Genomic DNA, 17403 nt, shown 5'->3' on the forward strand with positions numbered 1-17403 from the left:
ATTCTGTGCTCTTTCTCTTTTTGCACCCCGCATAGACAGGGCGGATCGGCGGATCTTAAGATAGTCGACTTGATTGCTGGCATTGTGCGAAGGGGTTGCTCCCTGCTCCGTAATGAAGTCATTAAGGGTAGCTGCCATTCGGCAGCCGTAAGTTTTCTATATCTACATCTGAACATGTGTTAGGTGTGTGTGTGTGTGTGTGTGCGTGTGCGTATGTGTGCGGTTAACTTTGAGCCACTGGGTCCTGGGGTTCCTTAAATGTTGTTCCTGCTGGCTGCTGCTGTTGTCGTCGTCGGCAAATGAATAAATTATCAACTATGTGAAGGTACTTAGGAGAGGTATGAGCAGTCATGTAGTTGCTGCTGTTGGCTTTTCGGGGGGGCTGGTAATTGCAGCGCCTTGTCGTCTAGGCCATTAGAACCTGGCACTAATGGGCCTCTCGCCCACTACACGACCCGGACCCGGACCGGCAGCAGTGGGACTACGGCTGGCACTGGGGCTGGCCAACTTAAAGTTGGCAACCAAAAGCCACAGCGACATTAGCGCATAAAAAAGGCATTTGTAAGACATGAAAGGCACTCAGTCAATGGCGGGGCAGGTGGCTTTCAAAGGAGCTCTGGCGGGGCAGCCCTGAATGGGGATGCCAGGGAAGACAAATCAATGCAGGTGTCACAAATGTCAGACGACAGCTTTGGCCCGCCCGTGAGGATATTAATGTCGCTGACTGAATTGATGATGACGATTGTTGTTTGCTTGTCTGTCGGCCTGCCCGAGGGATGCGAGGGATGGGAGGGATGGGAGCAGGCGGTGCTGCGCTTAAGCCGATTTGCCATCTTATCACGGGACACAAGGCGCAAGGCGTAAGGCGCAAGGCGATTCCGATACCAATCTCCGCCTAAGGCGCCTCATACAGCTTTCATAATGTGCTTTTCCTGCCTGCCTGCCTTTTGGCTGCCTTGCTTGACTGCCTGACTGCCTGACTGCCTGCTCGGCTGGCTGCTTGTCAATTGACAAGCATAATAAATCATGGGTTATGGTATTAATCAAGTTGAAGCCTTCTTCTTGCCACTGAATTTGTAGATGTTCGTAGTGTGTGTCGCTGCGGTAATCGCATGACATTTATTGCAGTTACCGCTCTGCCTGCCACTCGAAGAGCCTTCAATTTAAACGGCCTTAAAGTCAGCTACGACTTGGAGTCGACTCAGCTGTGACTTTACGTCAAGTGGCCTTTAATTGCGCCTTTTGCTTCTATTCTATTCCCATTGTCCTGCTGCTGCTGCTGCTTGGCTCCAATTGTTTCCCTAATTGCCATTCGTCGCTCTGTCTGCCCGCCCCTCTCAACTGTCTGGCCGGCACATTAAGAACTTGTAAAGTTAAATTAAGTGTTGCGTCTACTATGCAAAAAATTCAAAGGAAACTGAATCGTGTGTGGCCAGAAAAGTTCTCCAAAAACTTTGACTTGCCCCGCACTTTGAGACTAGGTCAGACTTGGCTGGGCTATGCTGGTGATTTCTTCAGTTCTTGCTCATGAGAATCGCAAAAGAGATTCTCTTCTTGCTTTCGCAACTTTTCAGACAACCCACGCTAATTGTTCTGCCCCCAACTGCAAATTGAATGCTTATTATTTAATTTGCAGACTGTAAATGTGATGCAATTAAAGGATTAAATGGGAAACCCATTAGGCTTTATTGTCAGCCAACAACTAGCGAATGATTCACACGGATCTCCACTGTACACATTTATATTTCTATATGCCTCTAGTACGGTATTGATGGCCCACTCCACGAAAGGGTTGCACCTCGATTGCGTTGCAGCCCTGCTGACAATTTATATACAATATTTTCAATTATTTAAATGACAAGCTACAAATCTTAAGTGCTTACGACAATTTGCCCAAATGCGATGGCCCGAACAAAAAAAGGGACGATGCCAAAACTATCTCGGCCCTAATGTAATTGCTGTCCCCACCTCAACCGCAGCCCAGCCAGGGGAGCAGAGGAAATGCGGAAAGGCGAAAGGAATCGATGGCTGGGCGGAACTTGTGGGCGGTCAGCTGTTGGCATTCAAATAAACCAACGTTGACTTTAGATATGTATGTAGATATTTCTAGGAGAAAACACACACATTTCTTTGCATTACATTTTGTTTCTGCTTGAAGGAAGCTCGATTTTACTTTTAGACTCCTTGTCGAGCGCTGCTGCTGCTGCTGCTGCTGCTTCGTCGGCTGATATCGGCAAAAGTCGCAAATCAAATAAAGTAAATTGAATAAAGACAAACGACACGCCCCGCCCGACAGCCTCCGCTCAAATGCAGTTGAAACTTCTTTGCGAGTGGGCGGCACAAAATTAGTTGCTAGTTGTGTAGCTCAAGTTGTAAATGCGGGGACTGAAATCGAAATCAAAATGTTCGCATAAAAGAATTATCTCTGCTTAAGTTGGATTATCTTTGGCCATAGAATCCAATTGGCAATTGAATGGAAAGATGCAAGAGATTCGATTTGTCGAATTGCTGCCGAACGTAAAATTTATCTGCTTCCGCCTCCGCCTCCGCCTCCCTCCACCACTCTCTGTCTCTCTCACTGTCTCTGTGACTTTACTATTTGAAGTGCTTTCCCCCAATCGACAGCCACTTGAGAAGTTGTCCAAATTCTGCTTATGTGACTGCGTCGGAGTTTTTTTTTTTATTATTATTAAATTTGATTTGATTTGATTTGCTTGGGCAACAAATTTGCAAGACACAGGCATATGCTTCGGGAATTGGTTTACTCAAGGGTTGGTCGAATGCGCAATAAATTCCCAATTCACATAGGCCCGTGTTTTGCAATGCCTCTCAACTTTATTCAGAGAAATTAGAGTAGTCTAAAACGGTGCCCCATTAGCCGCATAGAGCGCCCTCCTGGGGGGCCGACTTGCTGCCTTTGGTGGGGCTCTTCTCTAGCTCGCGCAACACGAGGTTCAGCAGCTCTATTTCGCGCTTGATGAAGTCGACGCACTTCTCGACATCGCGTCGATTGAAGTGGGCATCGATATCTACGGGCAGACAGATTCAGCCAGCTGATGTCAGTCTACGGACTAAATGAGAGAAACTCACCGCGACGCTTGCATAACATGCGGTACAGTATTTGGAGGCCGTCCAGGGCACGATCTTTGTCCAAATCGTTGTTGCTAATCGTGTCCTTGCACAGGCTCAGCGTGGTCTCCCACCTGAGACCCAGAGCACGGGACTGGTTGTAGGAGCGCTCAAGCTTCGCCAGATCGTTCTTTAGGCCCAGCACGGTCAGGGCTGCCTCGTTCGTAATCTTGACCATGCGCAGGCGCATTTCCTCAATCTCCTGCAGCTTCTTGTTCTCGAGCTCATTGATCTCGACCTGGGCAAGCACTAAGCACAGGGAGTTCAGCCTATGTCAATGGGCAAATCAATACCTAACTCACTCAATGCATCGCAACGATCCAGGCAATCCTTTGGGGAAACAAAAATGTCGGATTTCTCTACCACCTCATCGAGCACCCGCTCGTACGGCTCGAACTCACGCACAGTCGCCTTGAGGTCGGTTCGAAAGGCACTTAGGACGCTAATCGATCGCTTGAACTCATCGATGCCTTTGGTTAGCTCGTCATGGAGTGCCTCCTGCTGACGTATGATGGTCTCGGCCGTGCGCTTCTTGTCCGCGCAGTCCTTAATAAATCCATTCACCTCAATGAAGCGCTTCCTCAAGCGCTCCTGCATCCGATACATCTGGGCGATGCGCTGATGGTTCAGCTCGCTCTGGTGATGGGCCTCCTCCAGCAGCTGACGCTGCAGCACCAGCATGGCATCATTCTCCCGGGCATTGGCTATGTAGAGCATCTCAATGGAGTCGCCAGCCGAATCCCAATTGGGCGGCTTTCTGACATTGGACAATGATTTGCAGATGTTTTGCGCTCAGCTCAAGTCAGATGGTTGTACTTACACGAAAAAGCGCTCCTGCTGGCGAGAGAGCAGATACTCGCCCACGGACTCCTCGGGATTGAGGTCCAGGCTGCCGATGACATCGGTCTTGAGAGTGGGCTTAAGGCGCGGCATCTTGTCTTGTTTGTCTAAAGATTCTCTTCAAAATATAATTTATGAACTTTCGTTCATAACGTTTTGCCGTTAACTGAGTTTGAATCGAGTGTGAAATATGAGTTAGTCTAAGCTATTTGACAAGCAATGCAAAGATTACTCTCTAAAAGTGTAAAATCGTCTTGAGAGGATTTGAGCTGAATTAGAGAATCTTAAAAAATAATATCAAATGGAAGAATTTTTTGGCTCTCTGGCTTTATTTTTTCCACAGATTGACGAAGATTACTTCAAAAATTCATATCACAATAAATTCATAAACATATCCATGCACAATTGATTTACTCGGAAAGGATGCATCAACATTTATGCATGACTTTGTTCTTGTATCCTGTTGTGGTCTGCCCAACAGACACTTAACATTTTGAGTGCTGTTAATGTTTGCAGTTTGCGCACTTTTGTTGGCCTTCCCTGTCGACTGTTTCCAACTAACGTTGCACCGTTGCCCAGGCAACGAGTGAGTTTATTTATTTAACATAGTTGGCGTTACTAAATTTATTATTACTCATTCGTTTGTAAACATTCAGATCACTTAAACACTTACACGAGTTACTCTTTCAGTTTTAATTGTTTCATGTTTAATTTTGAGCTGTTAATTAAACCCGCTTGTTAATTAACATTTGAAATGCCGCGCACCAAGCCGACGAAGAAAATCGATGTCCTGGGCAACCTGGACCTGCGGCCCGAGGAGGCAGTGGGCGACTACCTGCAGTCGAAGGCCCAGAAGAAGTACTTCATGTAAGTTGGCTCAGAAATGGAGCAGAGACACAGTTTGGCCTAGCCGAGAACTCTTTGCAGCAAGCCTCCAAATGCAGACTCGGCCGGAGACTCCATCGAGCTGCTCTACATACACAACATACGGGAGCATGAAGAAATGCTCAAGCTGCAGGAGCAGATGCTGGTCAACTCGAAGCGGCAGTCGAAAATAAATGAGGCGCGAGTGAAGCACATGTACGAGACGCAGGAGAAGCTGAGGCAGCGCTTTATTGATGTGAACAGTTTCATCAAGGACTGCGCGGACAAGAAGCGAATCGCCGAGAAGGCCATCAACAGCGAGAGGCAGCTGCACGAGGAGCTCAGCGAGGACATCAAAAACTTCAAGACCTCCATTAGCGAGCTAACGACCTTTCGCGAGGCACTCAAAGCGACAGTCGAGGAGCTGCAGCCCTACGAGAAGGTGCTCGAGGAGGTTGTGAGTGTGTCCGATATCTTTGTCTCGCCAAAGGACTGCATGGATCGCTGTGATGCACTGAGTAAGTTTCGGGAATGAAGTTGAGCTGAGCCCACCTGACTCAATGTGCTTTAGTGCTGGCCCAACAGGAGATAAGCAAACTGGAGAATCAGAAGCTGCAGGAGATCGAGGAGATGCGCCAGCACATGGTTAAGATCACCAATGAGGCGGCTCTCACTGTGCTGGGTCTCAAGAACGATCTCTCCAAGCTGGAACGATCCTACAGGGAGTCTCAAACCCAGTGCTTGAAATGGGAGAAGATACTGACGCGCACCAAGGATGTCATCTCCAGCAATTACTTGGAAAAGCAGCGAAATATTTCTGCTATTAATGTACTATACAATCTCCTCTGTCGAAGACGTGGTGAGTAGTCCGCCTATTTAATATCTGTATATACCAGATACTAAATTGTGTGTTTCTAAAATAAAGATAAAGCTTCGGATATTCCACGAGACAGTATGGAACAGCAATTGGACTTTATCAAGGACGAGCTGCTGATCTTGACTGAATTGCTAAAGGAGTTCGAAAAGAAGGATAAATCGAAAAACATCGAGGCTTAGCTTGGCTTTCAAATGTTACTTATACGAAATAAACAAAATATGTAAATAACTCAAAATTGTATGTATACTCTTAATGTATACCCTGATGCTGCCCTGGAGCTAACTCATTCACGTTTCGGTCTTACATATTTGGCATTAAAAACTTTAAAATGCTTTATGAATTTCCTCGTTTACATTTGTATGTAAATTTATGTTTGGTTTGCTCCACTCCCTTCGTGTGTTTCTGTTTTGCTCCACTCCCTAGTTTAGCTCGGGCTTTCGCCTTGCCTCAGCTTTTAAACGTTATTAATATCGCTTGTTGATGCCACTTTCTAATTGCTTTTACCTCATAAATCTTGGCCCACTCGGACGATGGCTTTTCTTTCCCAAACTCCGATGCCAACTCCGAGTCGGACTTTTGCTGCGCTCTCTGCATCTGCAGTCACCATAAGTCACAAAATTGTCGGACACTCAAGACAAATGTGACGCTGCATTGGCCGTTAGCTCATTTAATTAGAAAACTGGAGACAAGGGCAACTGGAGCTGAGCGCAGTGGCTGGCTAAGGCCGGGTCCATCCATCCGCAGTGAGCCGGGAGTGCAGTTAACGGCCTGTCGCATCAATTGCACATTACGGACTGCACAAAAGTTCGCTTGACGGCATTTTAATTACGTCAGTCGAGGAATGTGTCCAGTCCCAGTCTCAAGCACCTCCTTCCGATCCATACGCTCCTCCTACCTTGCCTGCTCACAATTAGCGGAACGCCTGACAATAGCTAACACAAAAAAAGTATTGTCAATTGCACCACTTGACACTCGGCGGGAGCATATTGAAAAACTTTTTTAATTACCTCCGAAAAAAGGCCGTATTCAATTATTCATCGACAGGCCTTCGCTGCGACGTTTAACCTGTCGACCACTTGACATTGTGGCGCAAGTCCAGGCAACAAAAAATGCCAAAGAGGGATTTTGTTCGTTACGAGGAAGTGAAAATACCCTTGTAGACACGAGGCTAAACATTTCTTTTATATTGCCTCGGGCCAAGTTAAGTTTAAATACTTTGAGCATCGGAAAAGTTTGTATAACTCTGATTTAAATTCTTTACACAGGCAAGCGTCTATTGAAAATCTAAATTAAGAATTTATATGTTTTCGAATCCCAAATTAGATTAGCCTGGAAAGAGAATATTGCTATAAAGAAAATGACGAATAAAATGAAATTAAATTCTGAAATTTTCTGAATTTTAGTTTTTCACAAATACAGGCAGAAAGTCCTGTCTCTTGTCTTTAGAAAGTGAATTTTACTTCAGAGTAGAGAGCAGTAATTCTTTTTAGTTAATGCTTTTGGAAAAATATATTAGTGATTATAAAACTAAAAAAAAAAAAATATTTAGTCAGTGATTATCAATTAGTTAGTGACTATCAATAATTTCTATATATTTTAATGATTGTGGCTCTGTTCTATATATTTTAAGCATCATCTAGTTAGTCAGCTAGCCTAAAGCTTAACTAGTCTCAGCTAGAATAAGAACGTAGCTACATATGCAAAATAGTTTAGTTTTGTTGTAGACATTTTAGGCAATTTTAAAAAATATATTACCTCTCATGTGTGTGTTTATCTTTTTTCGATAAATCTTTAATGTAAACTACATCTCTAAGAAAAATTTAAAGATCTGAACTTTTGTAAAATAAATAATTAAATAAAAGTTTAAGAAGTAAATCAATATTTAACAAAATAAATATTTTCAGAAAATTTCCATAAAACAAGTAAGAAGGCTCCAGTCGAGACTGCTCGACTAGGAGATACCCTGAACCCTCCTCCAAGCTGATATTCTAATCATTCTGGACTTTTTTTATGCACACATACATACACATGCACTTATAAGCACGCGCTCTGCTAACTGCGCAGTAAGCAGCGACAGCGCTTAGGCTGCGCTGCAATGTGGGCAATATTATGAGAATTTATTTCTTGAATAATTTCTTTTGTAGACACACGATCTTAATGAAACTTTTAGAGCGTATTCATATGATAAAAGTGTGTGTACATTCTAAAGCACAAGTCTCTAGTACTTGAAATGCGTTTTTTACAAATTGGGGGCGAAGGGGGCGTGGTATCAGAAATCTGTAAATTACAAAATCTATGTATCCATTAACGCTATATACAACGCAAATTTGAAGTCTCCAGGTTTAAAAGTGTTCAAATTAGGCTGAAAAAACCAAGTCGATTTTTCGATTATTCTCGATAAAAAAGTTATCGGATGAGTTATAGAAAAAATAAAGCAAACTTGTACTGCCTATGGTATACACGAGTATGCATGCCAAATTTCAGCTCTCTAGCTCTTATATCTTCTGAGATCCTTTTGCTCATACGGACGGACGGACGGAGGGACGGACGGACGGACGGTCGGACAGACGGACAGGGCTATATCGACTCAGCTCGTCGTCCTGATCAAGAATATATATACTTTATGGGGTCTGCGATGATTCCTTCTGCCTGTTACATACTTTTCACAAAACCATTATACCCTGATTTCCCATTTTCAATGGGTTCAGGGTATAAAAATAATATTTAACTGCGTCAAGTCATGTTAATAAAAAAGGGCGAATTATGCATTCACTAACTTAAATTTCTATATTTGCCACCAAAGGTCGATTTGATCTCTACTCTTCCCAATCATCTGTTTATATCTTTCAATTCTTCCTCTTCTATGCGTTACATTAGCAAAGAGGATGAAATAGTATCCCTCGAAAAGAGTATTGCAGTAACAGATTTAAACTGCAATTTGACTTCAACAATGAGTTCAATGAACTTTTCGACTAAAATAATTTGCAATTGCTGTTGGTATGCTTAATCAATTGAATAGAAATGCTTTTTAATTTAATAAACCATTTAATTGGCTAAATTAAAATGCGAATTTCGAATATCTAATTCGAATGATTTGCAGCCAAGCGGAGAGCTGATTGAAAAATCGGCCCAATGCAAGGGGCTGACAAATTGAATGGCCCAAAATAAATTTGGGGATCTCCAACTCTTTTGGCTGCGGCTAGCATGGCTGGGGGAAAGTGGTGGGGGAATGAGAACTTTGACATTTTTATGCCGTGTCGCAGTTCTGTTCGTGTTTTGATTCCCATTTCTGAAGACATTTCCGCCCATTGGAGCTGTTGTAGTGCTAGAAGGTGTTAGAACTCAGCCGCTGCTGTTGATATATAGACGAGTCTGGAGTATATGAAAACATTTTAATTAATGCTGACAGCTGAAAAAGTCGCGGTCGCTTTTGTTGTGTAAATTTCGTCGTCGTTGTCGTCGTCGTCGTCGTCGTCTTGAATGCCCTTTCGTCGGGGCACTGGGCTCAATAATTATTATTGGATTTCCTTTGGCATTAACTACTGGTTTTTCGTTTTCTTTTCATTTTCATATCGCTTCGGCTTGTGTTTTTCTTCTTCGCTGCTCTTGCGTTTTCTATTGAATAACACGTCAACAAATTAATCCGCTTAGCCCCGCATTTTTACCTCATCGAGTGGGCGCTCCCGCTGGGGCTGCCGGGCTAGACAACTGCCAGACGGTGACCCCACCAACCCAGAGCCCAGAACCCTGAACCCAGTCGCATAGCCAGACAGCTAAGCTTTAATCCTTAATAGTTACTTCTGGCTTATTCAATTCTGTTCATTATTTGCCTGAAGCAACCTATGGCTTCCCCTTTCGCCGTGGTTCGGTGTCAAGGTAAATGATTGAGCCACTGGGGAATGTCCCAGAGCCCACTTCCACTTAATTAATGGCTTTCGATTGTTAGAGCATAACGCATTGCCTGGGCGCGATAAGCTGCAGATTTCTCCTCTCATTATTTATGATAACTCAAGAAACTTAAATATGAATCTTCTCGCCCTGATGAGGATTCAAAATACCTGCGGAAATACCTGAATTGTGTACAAATATAACGTATTTCAAATGCATAAAGTATGCCATTGGCTATACGAATTTGGTGGTTAAAGTATGTAACGAAAGTCCAGTTGGGCGTGCTCGACTAGACGGTACTCTATGTTAGATGCTGTAATTAAGACATTTCAGATTACTTTTATAAATAAACAATGCAAAAAAAATATATATATAACATGCGATATCGGTCTAACGAATCCATATTATGACGTCAGGCAAAAAATGAAGAAGAATTACCAAATGTAATAAAACATATCATATTTGAGCAAAGTAAACAAATCAGTAATTATAATTAAAATAAATCGAATACAGTGAACCTCAATTTAGATATTATTTCTATTTCGTAAAATCTTCCTTTTTTTTTTTTTTTTTTTTTTTTTTTTTTAATTGAATATTAAATTCATTAAAGATATTAATATTTTTTTATGTATTTCAGTCAATATACTTTTTATATATTTATGTATGTTTGCATTTTATTATCTTTATCTATTAATTTTATACATTTTGCAATCCATAGCAATATTTGCAAGAGTGCAGGCTTTACAGTAAGCTCTGTTTCAGTAAAATGAAACCGATTCTAATTGTCGACAATTTAAAATATTTGTGTACAATAGGGGAAGCCAACATTCAAAACTAATAATTTTTTATTTTGTTTTGTTTGTCGATTCCTTATTTTATTTTCTGCAATTTTAGTACACTGAAATTGAGATGAATATAAAATGCGAACTTTTGAATGACTCTATAATCATTTTGATTTCAGTATATCAAAGCTGATTATATTTGTAGGCATTTCGAAATAGCTGTGTATAATACGGTAAGCCCAAATAACCGTAACAGGAAAGCCTCAATCTATAAGTAATGAAATTGCAAATATATAAAAGGGATATGCAAGCCTAATACATACAAACAAACATATATGTAAATACTCCTAATATTAATTAAATCTCTAATATTAATTATCTAGTTCGAAATTTCAAATTTCAATGGAGATGTAATGTGGATAGGAAAATAATTTGTAATGTCTAATGTGGGATATACATATATATATATATGTCAGTATATTCTCCTTAGTTGTTTGCCAAGATTGTTAGGTTTGTTCAAGTGCAATTTCGAATTACTACCAGATATTAGCTTTCCCTAGTTGTACATTCATGAAACAACTAGTTGTATTAAATACAAATTAAATTCTCATTAAATATTTGAAAATTTATATTACGATAGCAACGTGATTATATTACCTCCATTGTGTTTAATGCAAAACAAAGTCCTTTGAGCATTTAAGTTGACTGAGATTTGAACCTAAAGAGTAAGTTTTCGGCTCTATTAAGTATGAAAAGATGCAAGCATTAGATGCAAGCATATAAACCTGGTGGAAATGTAACTTATCAACAAGCTTGTAATTGTGAAATAAAATAAACATTTTTATGTGTTGGACTGGAAACAATGGAAAACAAACACTAATTTTATTGCAGCTTATATTTATTCAATTACGGCAATATAAATTATATTTGCTCATGCTGCCGATAATATATTATTATTGTCGTTTCACGTCACTCAAAGAGCTGAAAGATAAAGCTGCCCGGGCAGACAGTCGAGCGCTTGCAATATGTCTGATTTCAGAGGCAGCCAAGGAAATGGCCTCGTCATGTCATTCGGCTGCAGCTACATCGATTGCCTGCCGGCCAATGCACTCCCTTGGTGCAACAACAATTTTCAATGTAATAACAATATATAACACACAAATTTGAATAACAAATTAACTCTCACACACACACACACACACACTGTGTCACTGTGTATGTGTATGTCGAAATTGGCATTCAGCTTGTCGGGCTGCGACTTGCTGGCACAACATAATTGAATGGCTGCAGGACACACACGACAAAGCAGCGCAGGAGCAGCAAAAGCAGCAGCAGCAGCAGCAGCCACAAAATATTTGCTTATGTCGCTGACTGGCCTGGCATAAGGCAGACACACAGCAACAGGAGCAGCCACAGACCGACCACGAGCCACCCAACTCACCCAGCCCGATCCACAATCAACGGCGTCCAACGTCCATCACGCATCGAGCGAGCCATCGACCAATGCAACTTGCAGCAACGTCAACGTCAACGTTGCATAAATCAACACAACGACAGCGACTACTGCGATGGCAACAGCAACAGCAACAGCAACTGCAGTTGCAATTGCTGTAAATTTCAAAGCGAGGCGGTTGCTGGCCCACAGTTGATTGAATATTTCAAACTATGCATCTTTAATAATGCGCAACAACAGCAACGCCTGCGGCTATTTGTGGGCACAAATGCAAATGCACAACAGCAACAGCAGCAGGAGTAGGAGCAGTGCCAGCAGGAGCAGCATAAACTTATTTAGAGTTACCTTCCGCACGCCGGTCTAAGCAGGCCCAAGCCAGAACTACGATTCTCGTCTGGCATGCGAGACGCCTTCTAATCAAGCGCCCGACTTCGAGCTTGGCTTCTTTTTTGGGCTGCTGCCTGGGGCAGCCAGCGGCATCTAATTGAATCTGACCGCACCAGGCCGAAGACGAAGTTAGTCGTCTTTGGCGACATTTTTGCTTGGGCTTTGCGCTTAGCAGGCATTTCGCTCCAACTTTGTGTTTGTTTAGTTGACCGCAGTCAAAAATAGCTTTGACAAAGTTTCGACTACGGAGCCCTTGACTTGCTTGACACTGGCTGACAAGTCCGTCCGTCCGTCGGTTTGTCCAAAAAGATTCCTTGGCATCTTTGTCAAAGTCGAAAGTTTGCCATAGTTCAAGTTAATGTTGTGTGACTTTTGTACTTTTGGCCACTGCTGTCAGGCAATGAACCATGTTTGAGCCATCAATGATGCCCCAACAAAGTATTGGCAAAAAGTTTTAATAACTTGGCCAATTGCTTGCATGAATTCTGTGTTGGCTAATGTAAACTTTTGAGTAGCTGTCTACCCTCTACCTATGCAAAGAAAAGGGTATATTGCAGTACGTGTCGTGTGGAGATTCGCATGTCCTCATTCAGGACTTCTCCCATGCTCCATTGTCTGGCGCTGCAGCACATTTTATGAGCTATCCCAAAGACAACAACATCCGCTTAATTAAAATTCTGTATTAAAATTAACTACTGCGGCGGCTAATGCTGAATAATTCCGACTGAATGTTGCACGCGTCGTATACGCAATGTGGCCAAAAGTTGCACTGCGGCAGGAAGGCTGGAAGGCAACTGCGCCACGGATACTGCGAGCAGAGCGAGGCAAATCAGCTTAATGCGGCTAAGCTCTGCCAACCTGGCTGGCAGTTCGTCTCGGGCCATTTTGCGTGAATGAAAGAGAGAAAAAAGGAAACGAAAAGAAGTAAGAAGGCTCTAGTCGAGACTGCTCGACTAGGAGATACCCTGAACCCTCTAAGCTGATATTCTACTCATTATGCACTTCTTTTATGCACACATGCATACACATGCATCCACACGCACGCATAATCACGCGCTCTGCTAGCTGCGCAGCTAGCAGCGACTGCGTTTGGGCTGCGCTGCAGTGTGGCCAATATTATGAGAATTTAATTGTTGAATAATTTCTTTTGTAGACATACGATCTTAATGAAACTTTCAGAGTAGCTTTTTACAAATTGATGGCGAAGGGGGTGTGGTATCTAAAATCTGTAATTTACAAAATCTTCCTATCGATCAACTGTATATGCACAGTAAATCTGAAGTCTCAAATTAGGATGAAAAAACAAAAACCATTTTTCGATTATTCTCGATAAAAAAGTTATCGGATGAGTTATCGAAAAAATATGATAAACTCGTACTGCGTATGGTACACACGAGTATGCATACCAAATTTCAGCTCTCTAGCTCTTATAACTTCTGAGATCGGCGCACTCATATGGACGGACGGACGGATGGACAGACGGACAGGGCTCAGCTCATCGCCCTGATCAAGAATATATATACTTTATGGGGTCTGCGATGACTCCTTCTGCCCGTTACATACTTTTTCACAAAACCATTATACCCTGATTTCCCATTTTCAGTGGGTTCAGGGTATAAAAACACGACAAGAGTTAGACCTGCTCACAATGCGAAAATTTAATTTAGCTCTTGCTTCTTTCGCTGTTAACTCCCTGAATGGCCGGCTGCAATAGCAACAATTCGCTGGCAACCTGAGCAGCATTACACATACGCAGTGTTATTCGAGTCTTTCGCCCCGCCCCGCCTCGCCTCACCTCAGCTGTGCTAGCGCCAAACCACTGGAGATTAATTTCGTGTCTGTTCGCTCTGTTCTTTTCATAACAACACAAAATAGCAACAGACAACAATAGGGCAAGCGACACAGCACACGCCCCAATCCCACATCGGGGCCAAAGGGGTCAAAGGCGACGCATTCAAGTCAATAGTTGTCTACGAATGCCACGCCCATTTGCATACACTTGGCATAGCTGCTCTAAAGTTGCCATTTAACTTGACTTTCGGCTGCCAGAACACTTGAGCTCACTTCTGACAGTTCTCGCATTCCGGCACAGCAGGTCTCCATTAAATGGCAATTAGTCACACGGCTATTTAGTGACTGCTTTGATTACAGCTGGAGGCTGTGGGCGGCGAGCGGTGGGTTGTGGGTGGTGGGTGGTGGGCCCAATCAAATTCGCACGCTTTGCCATATTATAAACACGCATAAGCCCCACTTGAACTGGCTGAACTCCTGCTGCGGCTGCTGCTGATGCTAATATTGATGACATCCTGCTGACACCTCAGCCACTCGGCTTTGATGTGGGCAACTGCTGGTGGGCGTGTCCACTGAACTGCCCTGGCCTGGCCCAGCAGCTGTGCATAATTGCCAAATAGCTGACCAAAATCTCAGGCAGAGCGTTAAGTGGCTTATTGCCCAGCAGCTACGTCTCTGGCTTGTGGCTTGTGGACACATGACACATGATTAGAATGCTGCTGATTAGGTGCATGCTACAAATAAGCTGCCTGCTGCATGCTACATGCTGGCTACTGCATGCCATGCAAGAAAGTGTGCTCCAGCCGAGACTGCTCGACTAGGAGATACCCTGGCAAAGAGCTGATATTCATTGTACGCTTGTTGTATACATACATAACAAACGAAACACACACACACACGCATACACATATATACACACACAGCTGGCGAAGCGACTCTGCATAGCCTGCAATATGGGCGTTAATATGAGATAGTTCTCATTGTTGAATAACTTATCTTGAAGCTAGACTCTCACCACTACGGGCTGTACTGTGTTTGATAATACATTTGATATACTAACTCTTGAGTCTTTATATTATAATATATAATATATTATAACGTATAATTTAATTACTGTAGATTCCGCTTATAACGACTCCGCTTATGGCGTAATAACCGTACTTATTGCGACGAAAATTCTAGTCCCTAGAAAAGCTTATATGAGCAAAGTTATATTCTACCATATATACATAATTATAAAATATATATTTTAATATAAAATACACATAGGCAGTAATTTAGAAATCTTTTTCGTAAGGAAACTAAAAGCAAATTATCGATTATCGATAAAAAGATAGTATGTTTGACCAATAAATAAAATAAATATTAAGTACATGTTTAATTGTCGATTTGTATCGTATATTAAAGAAATAGAATGATTTGTTAGAAAAATAAAAAAAAATTAAATGATATATATGTACATGAGTGTCAATATATTGAAAATTTCAAAAGTGTAGTTTGTGTGATGGACCATATAGAGAGAGACGGCTAGATTGTCACTCTAATGATGAACATATATATTTAGTGGAATCTGGCACTCCTCCTGCTGTCTGTAAGAGTTACTGTTTCACAGTATCATTATACCCAGATGTACCATTTTCAATTTGTCAAAATTCATCGATAACAATTTGTGCACAGACGAAGGTGATCGTGTTAGTAAAACAAACTCTTCTAGATTAATTCAAACTTTTCAATTGCCGATTTCTGATACTTCTGCCTGCTTTCCTCTTGCCTCTGATTGCAGCTCCACCTGCTTTTAGCTAATTGCCGTCTAGCACATCAAGCATTATTCTTGCTAAACTTTCAACCCAGGTCTGCTCTCCTTACACCCCTCCCACTCACCTTATCCTCCCACAGATGTGAGCCAAAAAAGTTTTGTGGCGTTGGCTCATAAATTTCAGATATTCGGCATAGCCATAAGTTTCCATTTTGAAAGTGGGGCGCATCACTTAAAGTGCGCCCACAATGTGCAGATCCAAAAGCTCATTACGGTAAAATAAGCATTATAACAATGAGGGGATGATGATGGGGATGGGTTGGGGACAGTTCGAATTGCTGTTGGATGCTCGAAACAAGCCATATTTGAATTGCTTTTCGACCAAAAATCTACCAAAAGTTGGCTAATGAGCAGCGTTCCCATTTAGGCCAATTGCCTGGATCACTAAAGGGTTGCGGTTTGCGGTGCAATTGAGCGCGTGGAGCAGAGTTGAGTGGGTCACGATGCAACCACATATATGCGCAAAACACTTTATCAATTGTTGTTGGCAATTACAATTGGATTATAATTATGAATTAACATCGATAAAAAGTCGTACATACATTGACGCATACATACATACGTCTGTGTATTTAAATGTGCTCGCACACTTTTATCATGTTAATAAAAATGTCCCATTAATGTTCATTATCGCTGGAGTTGTTGCTTGAATTTATTTGAAAACTAAAGTGACATTTACAGGCAATTATTTAACGGTTTAATTGCATGACAGGCCATTGAACTGTGAGTGGGAGAACTCGACACCAAGTGGACAAGTGCCAATCGCCCACACACACTCGCACTTCACATATATTTGTGTATGTATGGGCGTGTTGCACTTGAGGTTGGGATTCTTGCTCATAGCTGGCAGCTATGAAGCGCTCAGCTTTTGTTTGCTAGCGCCTCTCAATGGCCGCCATTACGCTGTTAATATGGGAGGCGCACAGCCGCAGCAGCAGCAGCAGTCAGTGCGGCCGCAGCCACGCCCCCACTGCTGCAGCCGCCCATCGTTTTATAGAGTTGGCTTTTGTTCGCAGTGGCGCTGCGGCAACCGCATTGAAATTAACTTTAGTGCCATTTAAAGTTATGCGCTTCATAAATTGCAAAAACAGTTTCAATTAAAATGCGGCCATCATAAAAAGGAAATGCCGTCGACTGCTACAGCTCCTGCAAATGCGTTCTGCGTTCTGCTCATTGTGTTCAGATAGAAACAAAAGGCAACAGCATCCATCGGTTGCCGCTCAATGCCCTGGCCAATAATGCCGGTCCAGCCAGAGGCGTCGTTACTTAACACTGAAAACGTGAAAGGGGGCTCAACATAACTTGACTGAGTTTCAATTTAATTGGAGTAGAGTAGAGCGGAATTGTTTTTTTGATTTGGTTTTTTTTTTTTTTTTTTTTTTTTTTTTTTTTTGTAAATTATTAAATAATACTACATTTAAATCCATATCAGTTAAATTTAAAATGCCCTCGTCGTCTCGAATTGAATTGAGTGTATTAAATAGAATTCAGAATATTATTTCAAATTGATTAAAGTAGAGTAGAGTACAATTATTTGATTCATTATAATTATTAGTTTTTAAGCCCATATCTTTAA

General features: G+C 42.1%; 2 protein-coding genes across 4 annotated transcripts; one reads left to right on the forward strand and one right to left on the reverse strand.

The window, feature by feature from the left end:
- Positions 1 to 2699: 2699 nt before the first annotated feature.
- On the reverse strand, positions 2700 to 4173 carry LOC6576158 (cilia- and flagella-associated protein 73). The gene is made up of 4 exons (XM_002002121.4): positions 3950 to 4173; positions 3432 to 3886; positions 3091 to 3378; positions 2700 to 3029 (listed from the first exon to the last, which is right to left on the reverse strand). Exons 1-4 carry the CDS (start codon positions 4060 to 4062, stop codon positions 2875 to 2877), a joined length of 1011 nt encoding a protein of 336 aa, XP_002002157.1. The 5' UTR covers positions 4063 to 4173; the 3' UTR covers positions 2700 to 2874.
- A 415-nt stretch (positions 4174 to 4588) lies between these two features.
- LOC6576159 (cilia- and flagella-associated protein 73) lies at positions 4589 to 5945 on the forward strand. 3 transcript variants are annotated; one of them, XM_015165024.3, is made up of 4 exons: positions 4590 to 4836; positions 4914 to 5351; positions 5405 to 5692; positions 5759 to 5945. In XM_015165024.3, exons 1-4 carry the CDS (start codon positions 4755 to 4757, stop codon positions 5887 to 5889), a joined length of 939 nt encoding a protein of 312 aa, XP_015020510.1. In that variant the 5' UTR covers positions 4590 to 4754; the 3' UTR covers positions 5890 to 5945. The 3 variants fall into 3 exon arrangements, with proteins under 3 accessions (XP_015020509.1, XP_015020510.1, XP_002002158.1); XM_002002122.4 differs by having other exon boundaries at positions 4591 to 4836; positions 4897 to 5351; XM_015165023.3 differs by lacking the exon at positions 5759 to 5945 and having other exon boundaries at positions 4589 to 4836; positions 4897 to 5351; positions 5419 to 5583.
- Positions 5946 to 17403: the final 11458 nt, after the last annotated feature.

This window comes from Drosophila mojavensis, unplaced genomic scaffold (assembly GCF_018153725.1).
Source record: "Drosophila mojavensis isolate 15081-1352.22 unplaced genomic scaffold, ASM1815372v1 contig_36, whole genome shotgun sequence".
Taxonomy (NCBI): domain Eukaryota; kingdom Metazoa; phylum Arthropoda; class Insecta; order Diptera; family Drosophilidae; genus Drosophila; species Drosophila mojavensis.

Excerpts from the sequence above, each read along its gene's own strand:
- LOC6576158 (XM_002002121.4), bottom strand. The coding sequence starts at position 4,062 with ATGCCGCGCCTTAAGCCCACTCTCAAGACCGATGTCATCGGCAGCCTG. Across the intron at positions 3,887-3,949 it reads CAGCAGGAGCGCTTTTTCGT|AAAGCCGCCCAATTGGGATT; the intron begins GTAAGTACAACC and ends GTCCAATGTCAG. Across the intron at positions 3,379-3,431 it reads GGATCGTTGCGATGCATTGA|TGCTTGCCCAGGTCGAGATC; the intron begins GTGAGTTAGGTA and ends CCCTGTGCTTAG.
- LOC6576159 (XM_002002122.4), top strand. The coding sequence starts at position 4,724 with ATGCCGCGCACCAAGCCGACGAAGAAAATCGATGTCCTGGGCAACCTG. Across the intron at positions 4,837-4,896 it reads GCCCAGAAGAAGTACTTCAT|CAAGCCTCCAAATGCAGACT; the intron begins GTAAGTTGGCTC and ends AACTCTTTGCAG. Across the intron at positions 5,693-5,758 it reads TCTCCTCTGTCGAAGACGTG|ATAAAGCTTCGGATATTCCA; the intron begins GTGAGTAGTCCG and ends TCTAAAATAAAG.